The following is a 13,565-nucleotide window of genomic DNA, read 5'->3' on the forward strand; positions in this document are numbered from 1 at the left end:
ACCTCCAGCCTAGTGGTATTTTTCTGTTTCTCAGCTTGAAATTGTATGTCTTCTCTGAAACATAATGCTGCATCTGTGAGTATATATTGTATGATTGGTTATTGCTGACATTGAGCTAGAGACCACTGCAGATATTTGCTTTCAGCATACTGTAGCTAATGTCTGGAAATGTTACATCTGTGCTTTAAATATGTTAGAAATTAATATCTTTTTCTGAATCATTACACTAGATTCAGTGATAGATAACACTACCTGAGTTTGCTGGAGGATAGCCACCTGCTGTTAGTTTTTAAAATTAGTGTATTATTCCCTTTGCTGAGCTGTCTCTGTCAGACTTATTGCACTTTGCCAAGCTGCTAAACACAAGCCGATTATGTAGACAGGTTTATCTATAATATCAGCAAAAGCAAGGCTGCCAAAGTACATTCCTAAAAATCGATTCTCTTGTTCTTCATATTTCTTGAAAAAAATCCTGCAAGATTCCTGCCTTGCTTTTTTCAGGAAATGTGTTTATCATTTTTCATTGTTTTTTCTGTGCTGAAAACAAAAATGTAATGACCACTTAACATACCAAAGCATCCTGAAAAAAGACAGGCTTTCAAACACACTTATTCCATTTTCAATTGGCTCATTTTGTTATGATAGTAAAGAGCATCAAGGCAGCAATGTGCCAAACACAGAGACATACAGTACTTACAAAACAGCAAAGAGTAGGTGGGAAAGAACAATTAACATTGCAGAGATGAAGGAGCAGGTTGTCAGCTGAAATGCAGCGTGAAGATACGTAGTCAGAGTCTGACACCACAGGAAAAGAAACAGCTAATATTTTGGCAGATCACATGTCTGTTTTTATAAAACCACTTTGCTTGTACTTGCCAATGAACTAGCTGGCCTCGAGGGTACTGGCTGATTTGAGACTATGTATGTTTCTCACTGTGCACGGGTTCAGCTGTGCATCATTCAGCTCAAAGTCTGGAAATTAGATGAGAAGGCAAAGCTGTCAGCTGCAATTGCTGTGCTCTGAGCTAACATCCATTCTGTAGCATTTACACATGGTTATTATGTGTCTGTTTTTGTTATCAGTGAAGATGTTTGCGTTTATATAAACTTGAGCCAAAGGTCTAAATGTAAATTGTGTATGAAACCCTGCCCGCTGTGTATCAGTTAGCTGTCAGATCACACATGGTTGCTACTGCTGAAGAATATAAGACCAATATGGCTATAGCTTAGTGACACACAGTGAGGCCATTACTAAGCTGGGATTTAAAAATTCTGTCTTCTGTATTTAGACCCTTCGGCCAATGTATGGGAGAGTACCTGTTTATAAAGACACAAGGATGAGAAGTTACATGACACAGTGGTGGTCAGTGTATAAAGCCAAGGCTGTAAGCTCTCTTAACAGCCTGTACTTAACAGCATTACGTACTTGAATACAACAGTGGCAGTTAAGGGAACGTGCCTTTACAACTGAGTCGAAGGAGCATTTTGTTAACCTGATCGTTTTTAAAGCATGTCTCAATGAGATATTAGGACAAACTATTACATGTTATAGTAATAATTAGAAAATGCTGATGTGAAGTGTATAATGTATGAAGACTGAAGTCCAAATGTCAAATTAACACTTTCATAAAAGGTATAACAAAACAAATGTACTTTTATTCAAGAATATAACAAGAAAAACAAATTCAATTGATATGTCGCTGTCAATTTGTAAAAAACCGAAGCCCAAATATCAGTCAACACAAATTAAAAGTGTCAGTTTGGCTGTTGTTGAGGTAAGAACTGCTGTCTCATAATCAAAAGGTTGCAGGTTCAATCCCAGGTCCTTCCCGAATTTACCGTTTTGAGTAGTAAGCCACTATTATTATTACTATTATATAATAAAAACATACATTCGATTTGAGCCTTAGACATGGAACACAAATGAAATGTATGTATTCCAAATAACAATATATCATTTACCCTATTCAATTCCAGACACCTAACTCCCAGATAAAGAGACGTCAGCTCTGAGAATTTTGCGTCTGACTTGACTTCAGTTCCATCAGTGGGAGATGGTATAGCAGGCTGCTGGCTGCTTGTGCTGACTGAAACATTTGCAAAACAAAGACGCAGATGAGGAGGTGCAAGGGAATTTAAAGTGGCCCGGCATGACAACAAGTTTTGTAGGCTTCCGGGATTCTAGTGTTAATAACCTCTTCGACACAGCAATCAGCAGTATGTTTTGCGGAGAAAGTGCTTATCGTGTTGAGAGGTTTACTTACCTCTGCTTTGACATACATGTCTCTGGTGGCTCTTCTTATGAAGTCAGTAGACAGTTTGGGTGAGCATGGGGAACAATGAGGTCACTGGAAAGGCGTGTGTGGTGCTCCCAATATCTTTGCAAAAGTACAAAGGTCAATTTCTTTATAATCCTGGAGCTCCTTGTTTTGCTATGTGGTTGCAAAACATGGATGCAATATAGTGACCTGAGACGAAGACTGGACTTCTTCAGTATTGCGTCTCTTTGGAGAATCCTTGGGTATAGTTGGCTTGACTTTGTGTCAAACAAGCAGTTACTCACAGAGTCCTGAATGAGGCAAATTACCTGGATTGTCAGGGAGCATCAGGTACGGCAGTACTGCCAAGTGGCGCGATTCCCTGAGGGTGATCCAGCTTGCAGGATCCTCATTGTTGACAACCCAAGCAACTGGACCAGACAAAGGGGACGCCCACATAACACCTAGCTACAGAAGATAGATGGTTATTCCCAGAGGTTGGTACTGGACTGCTTGTCTGCCTCTGAGGTTGCCAATCAGGATCTTGAGTGTTTTGTTGTGTGGTTGGTGTGGCAATGTGTTGTACCAAGTGCATGCTCCCCGACCTGACCTAATTGTTGCTCCATAAAAGTTAACATATTTATTGCGGGGTAGATAAATTTTGGGAAATTGCTATACTATTAACCTCTACAACCGCAAAGACCCCAAGAATTTGGTCTTTTTGTTGTGTTCGAAATGGCTTTCTCAAACCTATTTTTAATAACAACTATATTTTGAACATAGTATCATTTGATAATAATTTCTGAGGAATATTTTATTAAATAATTTGAAACTCCTTTCTTTATCATTTCATAAATTCAACATAAGCTGTGTGGCTTTTTTTAATTGCACCTTATATGGCCAGACTGAATTTTCATGAACTAAAAAATTTTGTTCGCTTTTCATTGTAACACTTATTTAAATATATGTCTCATATCAGCTTTTTTGTTCATGTCAGGTAATTATATTTAACTTAAACGTGTTCTTATTTTTCAAGTTTAAACTCTACTATATAATTTTCTTTTGTCTTTTCAATTTAGGGCGGATTACTTCTCAGCTTATGTCTTCTCCACCGGAGACACCACCTGGCCCTGCTGTAAGTATTTTCAAATAGTGTGATAGTATGCTGCATTACAACACTAAAACTATTTTAAAAAGTTAAAAGCTTTTCCACCTGTGTTAGCTTTCCCTAGACAACATGAGATGGCTTACATCAGTGGTACATACTGATTGATATTTAGAAGTAATCTGTTACACTTAAGTTTTCCAGGATGCTGCTGCCTTTTCACTGAGGCCTGTTAGATTATCCATGGGGAAACAGCAGTGAAGTACAAACACTAATTCACTATAAGTGCTTGTATTAGAGGTTTTTAATAAAGGCATGTCCAACCCTCAAAGGAGAAGAGAATGAAATATCCTTAGCCTTAAATAGACAACACTACATGTGGACATAATCCAGGTATTTAAAATACTTAAAATCATCATAAAGTTTGTTGTGGTAGAATTATTTTTTTTAATTATTGCATTACATACTTGAATGCAACAGTGGCAGTTAAGTGAACATGCCTTTACAACTGAGTCGAAGGAGCATTTTGTTAACCTGATCGTTTTTAAAGCATGTCTCAATGAGATATTAGGACAAATTAGCTATTAGCTAAGCAAGCAGCTTGATGGGCTAAATGGCTACCTCTCATTATGTTCTCATTTAACGGGCATAATGGTGGAAAGAAATAAACAGCCACACAGTGCTCATATGCTCCAGTTTAAAGAAGGGTGCCCGTGGCTATATAGGAATTTGTATCACACTATTTATTTACATTCTGTGTATTCTCTTTTTATTTTTTTAAATATCAGAGTTGATTTTCTTTAATGTGTTGTTAATAATTTTTTATGGCCATCAAGGTATAGCATCAAGTAGTATTATTTACCCATTGAATGTTGACCTTACTTTGATTCCTGACTGGAGTTTGTATGTTCTCTTCATCTTTATCAGAATATTCTTTCATTTACAGTAGACATGTTGTCAGTCAGATTGGTGAATTTTAATGATCTGTGTGTGATTAAATGTGACTTGTAATACTCTTCGATTCCTTCAAGGATGGTTCATGTTTTGAATCCATTAGTAGTGCGGGATAGGGTCTAGCTAACCTAAAAGCTCTAGTAGTAAAACTGACTTTGGAAATTAAGAGAACTGATAGCTATTTAAAATTCATAACATAATAACACAGAAATATATGTTTGATTCTTTTTTCCCTCTCTAATCAAATCAAATATGCAAAAAGCAGTACAGTGACTATGTCTGACAAAAAAGGGAAAGAAGCAAAACAAAGGAAGCAGTTGCTTTCCTCTGCATATTAAAGTACTGCCTGACGAGACAAGCTAAACATTAAGCAGAATGATTGATGAATCTTTGATAGGGCTGAACGCAGAACAGTTTTTAATTTTAATACAGCTGGCCTACTCTAAAAATGTCTTCAGTTACCATTAATTTAATTTGGATAATTTCCCTACAAGCTAAATGAGCTGAGAATGTCACCAAACTTATGGTATTTTTTGTAGATTGGCTCACTAGAGTATTACCCTAATGAGCCTTGTATTACATTTTTACCATCAGTATTTTAAAGTCATGCAGCATTCTAGATTCTTTAATTATCAGTGTCGTTGTGAAGTCATTGTCTTTAACCCCTTTGAGTGCAGTCTTTATATAGTATGAAGCAGTGACATCAGTTCTGTTGATGGGTGTATAAATGTAAAGTGATCAAATAATTGCAAGGTACAAAAGCCCATGATCTTGCTTTATTAGAAACTGGATCAAACAACTGTAGTATTAAACAGGTCCTATAACATTCTTAAACTTTATCTGGTTCAGATACGTCAGAGCTAGAGCTCCTCTTTTCAGCTATGTGCACAAGACTGAAACCAGACCAGTACTGAGCCTGTAATGCACATAGCCACATTTACATGAAACCAGCTTGGAACTGTGGATGTGGTTGAAAAATATGAGTACCTGGGATAAGCCCGTGCAGATACAGTAAAATATCATGCACACTTTAGAACATCAACAACCAAACAATCAGTTTGAATCCAGAGTGCTGAGCCACTGTCCATCCATCTATTATCCAACCTGCTATATCCTAACTACAGGGTCATGGGGGTCTGCTAGAGCCAGTCCCAGCCAACACAGGGCACAAGGCAGGAAACAAACCCTGGGCAGGGCGCCAGCCCACCGCAGGGCACACACACCAAGCGCCCAATAGGGATAATTTAGAATCGCCAATGCACCCAACCTGCATGTCTTTGGACTGTAGGAGGAAACCGGAGTACCTGGAGGAAACCCACGCAGACACGGGGAGAGCATGCAAAATCCATGCAGGGAGGACCAGGAAGCGAACCTGCTGCACCACTGTGTCCAACCAAAATCGGTATAGCAAAACGCTTTAAACTGGCAAGTCAATTTTGATTGCAGAACCAAGTCATAAAGTAGATGAATCAAAACAACCATCTTTTCAATTTTTCAAAGTATATTATGTTCCTGGGCAGCACGGTGGCGCAGTGTTGCCGCTGCTGCCTCGCAGTTAGCAGACCTGGGTTCGCTTCCCGGGTCCTTCCTGCGTGGAGTTTGCATATTCTCCCCGTGTCTGCGTGGGTTTCCTCCGGGCACTCGGGTTTCCTCCTGCAGTCCAAAGACATGCAGGTTAGGTGGACTGCCAATTCTAAATTGGCCCTAGTGTGTGCTTGGTGTGTTTGTGTGTGTCCTGCGGTGGGTTGGCACCCTGCTCAGGATTGGTTTCTGCCTTGTGCCCTGTGTTGGCTGGGATTGGCTCCAGCAGATCCCCGTGACCCTGTGTTCGGATTCAGCGGGTTGGAAAATGGATGGATATTATGTTGCTAGAATTCTAAGAAAATTTGGTATTAAGAAGACTAAGAATTATATCTCGGATTAAGTGACTCTCTAAAGTCAATGCATCATAAATTCCACAGCATAAAGCAGGATTCCTTTGAAAATACAGTTGAACCCATCTAGGAATGTTTTGTAATTTCTAACTACAAGATACATCTCTTTAGCGTTTTGTCCACAGGTGGACTAAAGCATATAAAATTCAATTCCAAGTTTGTCAGGTTCATACTTAAAGCCCACTTCATCCATTTCAGGGTCATGAGTGGCTGGATTCTTTCCAGGAATCATTAGTTACAAGGTGGATGCAGTAGGTAACATATCAGTCTCATAATGGCATAAATGGCTGTATTGAAAAACCGTGTCTTCAGCTTCTCTAATGAGGACTGTCTTCTGCCTTGAGTTTTTATTAAGCACAGCTCAGATTTGTTTGTATAGCTACACATAGTTCAAATGCATTTTATTATACATTTTCTGGCTTTCTTTCTCTAGCCCTGCTATCAGATATTTCTAGTCTGAATTAGATCTTCATATTAAAGATTTTTTAATTAATATATTGCTAGAATTTATATGTTCTTAAGTTATTCAAATGTGGTGTAACCCTGTGAACATATTGATTAGGGATAGGCAAGAATGTGTTTATTGTTAGCTGATAAAATGTTGAGGGTGAATTTAAACTTTCTGTGTAGTGCATGTCAAGATCAAGGTGTAGTCATCTTTTGCTGAATGGAAAATTTGGCATACATGGCACTTTTTGTTTAATATCAACGACACCTTCATCTGTATCAATTCATTTTTGTTGTTTTATTGTTTAATCGCATATTGGTTATTTGCAATGCAGAGATGACTACTGAAATGTGAAAATCAAAGTTATCAATTGGTCAACAATAAATACTGTGCAAGTAGCTCAACCCAAGAACAATAACATGCAATAAGGAGTCATTGCTACTTAATCTTTTGACTGCTGCCTACTAGCTGACCATCTTTACTGGAAATTCAAAAGTATGGGTTGTTTATTGTTAAGATACTAAACATCTGGTGGTCAGGGAGTGCAAATTTCATATAAAGTATGTGGATAATTTATAAAAATGATGTCACAATATGGGTTGCAAAGGACTGAGTTCTAAATCATTTGATTTTAGTGGTGCACAACAGAAACGAGACGCCGGTATAAAATGTCAACTAGTAGAAACTTTCGTATATAAGTTTTACCACGGTCAAATCAGGCACCCACCATTTTTGTCTATTGAGCGGCAATGGAATAAAGGTGGCTGCTTCGGCTTGAAGGCTCAAGAACGCAGCAGTCCTCCTTGAAGAGGAAGAGCAACAGTAGAGTCTCCCAAGGCTAACAGTAGAAGTTAATGAGGGTCCTTTTTTAAAGGGACAGTAAATGATTATTTCAAGGACTGTTAAACTGTTGCTTGCATTTGTGTGTCAGTCCTTCCTCTTCCCTATTTCTAGCCATAACATTATATTTTATATGATGTATGATGCAAAGACAAACATTTTTTTCCTATTGAAACTTAAAACTATCGATTTTTGAAGTGGTTAGTTTAAACTCGTTTTCTGCAGAATGCTCATGTATTCATTTTACAAACATTAAACAACTGAGCTACAAAAAATAATTTATAGAATAGAAAAATGAGGAAAATAAAATACTACAAAACCAATTAAATTATTCTATGCTTTCAGCATAAAATCAATTTTTGATGCGTTTTAATCAATGAATGCAGATACTTTCCACTTTTTTTTATTATTATTAATTATTACTTTCCAAATTTTTTGGTAATTTTAATTAAAGTAAAGTAGCCCTGGATTAACTGTTATGCAAATTATGCTTTGGGTACCACGGATTTTTCACAAAGGTAAGAGAAAACTTTAAGTATAAGTAAAGTTATAAGTATTAAACAATTACCATTATTTTTACATTTTTCAATTAATGTATGTTGAAATGCTGTTATCTTCAAGTATATAAGACAATGGAACTGAACATGTTTTGTTTGACACAAATAATGAGATTTCATCATTAGAATATCTTTTTAAAAATTGTCCACCAATATTGATTTCTGTAGAAAGTGATTTAAAAAATTGAAAAATATGCTGTGGAGATCACTTTATTTCAGTAATTTAACAAGTGTGAAAGCTTTCTTTGGTAGGCTGGATTGTTGGGCATGTTTTGATGACCTCTGCTAAGACACTGTTCAGTCCATGTAGATGTACATTTTCTTTGGTTTGTCGTTATAGAATTTTTGTTTAAGCTAACAAAGTTTTGAAAGGCAATATTAAAGTCTAGTTAGGCTGGCTTGTTTTTGTTCAATGGGTAACCAAAGGAACTAGAAGGAATAGCTCTTTGAATGCATATTTTTTTATTCTCAATCTTGTGCCATTTTTTACTATATAATCTTTACAGTACTCATATTTTATAAGATTCTGTGTTTTAAAAGGTATGTGCAATATATGCTTGTTTATTTCTTGTTCAGCTTTTCTTCTGTTATTATTCTGCACAATTCATATTTCGTTGCCACTTCAGTTTATTTAAAATGGTCTTTATGAAAAGAAACATCACAGTAGAACTACTCACTGTTGACCTATGAAACTGGGCGACCAGAATCACTTAAACTGGATTCATTTTAAAAAGTATATGCAGATAGATTATATTGTGATATTTAATGTAAACCATGATCATTGTTAGTTGTACTGTAATATATATTTTTGACCATATTGCTCCCCTGCTTGAGATCATAGTAATTGTTCACTGCTATCTCTCTTGTATGATGTTGCTGCAATTTTTTTTGTATTGTGCACATTATTTCGATATGAGTGTCTGTGGAAAAACATTTGACTGATAGTTATACCATTATTATTTTTCTTTTTTTTTTTATTGAGCATACTAACAAGCCATAGCCTTGGGGAACAGTGTAGAGCAGCAACATGCAATGGTCCAAAAGTGTAGGAGATATATACACCCCATAAACCCATGTGTGCTTAGCTTATTTTGTCCTGATCAATTTCTGTCATTTTTTAACAGCTTGTTGCCTCTGATTAAGTTAAGGTGCAGTGTCATACATTAAGGATAGACTTATGAAGCCAAATCAAAATAATATAGAAAGAGCACGTAATCCTTTTTCTGATTGCAATATCAGTTAACCCAGTCCCCAAAAGTTGCTGTGTGAAAACAAATTCATTTTAAAAATTACCAATTTTTAATAGAAAAAAGACTCTGCTGAAGTATTTACAGTGCCAACAATAGGTAACCGGCAGCAATATATTACACATTCCATAATAAATCCTCTGCCAAGTGATGTCTTCTGATTATAACCTTCAGTTTGCTTATTCAGCTGTCCTTGAAAAATGATACATGGCAAAAACAACAATCAGGTTCCCAGGAAATGGAAAAATGCACCACTCATTAAATTCCTTTTCAAACCTAAGTTATTAGAAGTATTTGTCCAGGACCTCCCCCAGGTTTCTCTGTTGCTTCTCTTCAAGACCAGGGCATTTACATCTACCTCTACTCCAAAATGAACTGAAAGCTTATAAGCAGGCTGTTTAATCAAACAAGGCAGTAATATCTCAGTTTGCAGTGAGAATAGGTATCAATAAAGTTCTTTCCTCACACTGAAAATATTAACAAAACCCCCAAAATCGTCATCTCTTTTGCCTGACAGCCATCAGAGAAAGCGGTTATATTAGTCTAAGTCATGGAGATGTGTCAGTTTATACATAGGAGGAAAAAACTAACAACAAAGTTGCAGATAATTAAATGCAGATGTATGTCAGTAGTGAACTTATTATACAAACAGTAAATCTGTCATAAATCTGTCACAGGCACTCTATAGTGGTGGAGCATAATGTAAGCTGCACTGAATTAAAAAATTTGTGTCAATGTGCTGCAATATTATGCAGATTCTAAGGTATAACGTGAATTCTTAAATGGTCACTACTGAAATTCTGAGCTCAAATTCCTTTATACCCATCAGACCATTGTGAACAGATATGTGGTTGAACACATTTTAGCAAACATATTTGACCTTCTTTAGTCAAATTTCTATTGATGTACTACATGATGCAGTTAGACTGCAAGTCCCATTGTTTCACTGATACTCATAAAAGAACCCTCATATATAGTAACCCAACACAGATTTTGCCAGGGAAGTTGGTGGGTTTCAGTGACCTCCTATATTAAAAAAAAAGTCCACTCCTATAGTAGATGTCTGTAGGCTCTTTAGGTTAAGCACTACCTTGTTTGCGACTGAAGATTCATTATCACCAAAAAACAATAGCAAAAAAAAGGTGTATGGTGTTTGTTTTGCATGCAATTAAAGAAGTCATATTTCTGTACTTTTTCAGCCACTTTATTTTTAATATCTGTAGATGAGCTGTGAACCCTGTGATCTATATTGCTGCTTATTCTAAGACTCTCATTCATTACATCCTGTTTTATCCTCAGGAAACAGTGTCTTAGAAAATGTAGTAAGGTATTGTTTGACAAATGTGCCTCCCGAAAGCATCTTTCCATGTTTTGCTGTCTTCTGACTTTCTTGATAACTAGCTCTGGTAGCTTTCCCTTGTGCATTGGTTGCATGGGTGAACAGCTATGGCTGTGCTCAATTGTTAATCTTAAATAACTTTACCTTTTTAATTCTCCCTGCCTTGGTATTGCGTCATTAAACCTACTTAATCTAATTCACATTAGCCATTGTTTAAATTGATGTTTACAAATAATAGTGATAGCTGACTAATTTATTCTCATAAGTGACATTTTATCCACTTGCACCAACAGTGCCTGTAAACTGACTGCAAATTAACTGATGACACAGCTTTTGATTTATGAGAGTAAACTGCAGGACTGACTTTCTTCCTGACGGTGACCTGGACAAAGTGAAATTTACTGTGGGATAAAACAATTGTGCATGCTCAATAACATTGTATGTTATGTCACAAATCCTGGGGAAAAAAATCATAATTGAGCCATAAAATGGAAGCAAGTTTGGTGCAAGTATTTCTACTGGGATTCAGCAAATGAGGCAGGAAACAGCCCATTCACGTACACACAGGGGACTACTTTTGATTCACCATTTACCTTAACCTGAAAACCATAGACAGAGTTGAGTACAGGGCATGAATCCAGAATGCTAGATTCTTGAAGTGGCAATTCAAACCACAGGACTACAGTGTCAGTGGAATTTTTTAATTCATTTTGCAAAGTTGCATGAAGCAAGATTGACGAAAATAAAATTAAATACAGAAGCGAACACAGTATATGCCTACTTAAAAAAACATTTAGAAATGACTATTTAAATACATATTCAGATGATTTAATTAATAAATAATTTTATAGCAGAAAATGCTATTTCAATGTTTAAACTGGAGGGTGAAAGAGGCAGTTATATGTGCTGTGATTTTTCAGTTTCAGGTATATTTTAGCATGTTTTAAGCTGATCCTACATTGTTGAAAACCTTGTCATCATTTGCACTCCCCAGATATGTCAATTTTCAATTAAAGTGTTTCGGCTCAGTAATGTTAGTGCAAATGCAGGAGGTCTGTACAGCTTATAAAGAAAAGATTCAAACAATCAGACACCTGAGGGTGTAAAATTAATTGGTACCAAGGGGTGGTCTTGTAGTGTAACTTAATATGGTGACACACAACAGCTGTAGGCATCATATCCTGATGAGGAGGGACTGCTATAATTTCTTAGATTTTAGTTTTAACTGTCATGTTCCCAGTACTACTATGTGCACTTCTCTCTTCCCACTTTCTGATCAAAACATATTCTATGTTTATATACTGAACTGACTTTTTTAATTTGATTGTTATCTAGCATTCTGGGCACTTGTAGTTCATTTGTCTACTTGGGGATTTTGAGCTACTTCTTAAAGTTTATGTATATTTTCTGCAGTATCTTCTGCTGTCTTTACAACTTAATAACACAGTAAAATGGCTGTATATTTCAATCCATTGGACTGGAAATATTTTCCTGACTGTTTCCCATTTTATGCTCTCTACTGTGCAAGTTATAAGTCACTTGAGTGATAGTGGATGCTAATTAACAGGTTTGAAAAACCACAATGTTCCTCATGAAATAATTAAAATTATCTAATTGTAATATGAATGCATCCCTAAGGTCCAATATGCCTGAATTCATTGTAATCTTGCCTGTTGTCCAACTGGCATAGCACTTGATCCTTATAGGTGTCTCCCCAGACTAAACCTGATTAGGCCACATGGGTATCTGGCCACCAGTCACTCACTAGTACACACTACTCACAGATTTGACTTCATAAGTAGTTCTCTGTGTATTTGTGTTTTCTGTACAAAGTTCTCTTAAGCTTATACAGTGGGATGCAAAAGTTTGGGCAACCTTGTTAATAGTCATTATTTTCCTGTATAAATCGTTGGTTGTTACGATAAAAAATGTCAGTTAAATATATCATATAGAAGACACACACAGTGATATTTGAGAAGTGAAATGAAGTTTATTGGATTTACAGAAAGTGTGCAATAATTGTTCAAACAAAATCAGGCAGGTGCATAAATTTGGGCACCACAAAAAAGAAATGAAATCAATATTTAGTAGATCCGCCTTTTTCAGAAATTACAGCCTCTAAACACTTCCTGTAGGTTCCAATGAGAGTCTGGATTGTGGTTGAAGGTATTTTGGACCATTCCTCTTTACAAAACATCTCTAGTTCATTCAGGTTTGATGGGTTCCGAGCATGGACAGCTCTCTTTAACTCACACCACAGATTTTCAATTCTATTCAGGACTGGGGACTGAGATGGCCATTCCAGAATGTTTTACTTGTTCCTCTGCATGAATGCCTTAGTGGATTTTGAGCAGTGTTTTGGGTCGTTGTCTTGTTGAAAGATCCAGCCCCGGCGCAGCTTCAGCTTTGTCACTGATTCCTAGACATTGGTCTCCAGAATCTGCTGATACTGAGTGGAATCCATGCGTCCCTCAACTTTGACAAGATTCCCAGTCCCTGCACTGGCCACACAGCCCCACAGCACCATATTTTGGACTATATATATATATATATATATATGTATATATATATATATTAGGCCCCGCCGGGCGGAGCCCGCCGGGACGCCAGGAGGACGTGAGGAGGGCTTGTGCCTCCTCCAGACCGCGAGGGCGCCCGTCCTGGTTCTGTTGGGGCCACGGGTTGAGGGCATGGAAGCCCTTCCTGTAGGGGCCCGTGGTCACGCCAGGCGGCGCCCGATGCCGGTTTATCCCGGCGGTTGCCGGTCGGGCAGGAGCCCGGCCGGGACGCCTTGGAGGACCGGAGGAGGGCGAGTGCCTCCTCCAGACAGAGTGGGGCGTCCGTCATGGTTAGGCAGGCCTCGGGTACAGGGCTTTGAAGCCC

General features: G+C 37.3%; 1 protein-coding gene across 2 annotated transcripts in view; it reads left to right on the forward strand.

Moving 5' to 3' along the window:
* nphp4 (nephronophthisis 4) overlaps nt 1–13,565 on the forward strand; it is a 720,990-nt gene that overhangs the window by 519,798 nt on the left and 187,627 nt on the right. For both annotated transcript variants that reach the window (XM_039755993.1, XM_039755992.1), the window contains exon 12: nt 3,338–3,393. In XM_039755993.1, coding sequence (XP_039611927.1) covers nt 3,338–3,393 — 56 coding nt within the window. The remainder of the gene's footprint in view (nt 1–3,337; nt 3,394–13,565) is intronic.

This window comes from Polypterus senegalus, chromosome 6, assembly GCF_016835505.1.
Source record: "Polypterus senegalus isolate Bchr_013 chromosome 6, ASM1683550v1, whole genome shotgun sequence".
NCBI lineage: Eukaryota > Metazoa > Chordata > Cladistia > Polypteriformes > Polypteridae > Polypterus > Polypterus senegalus.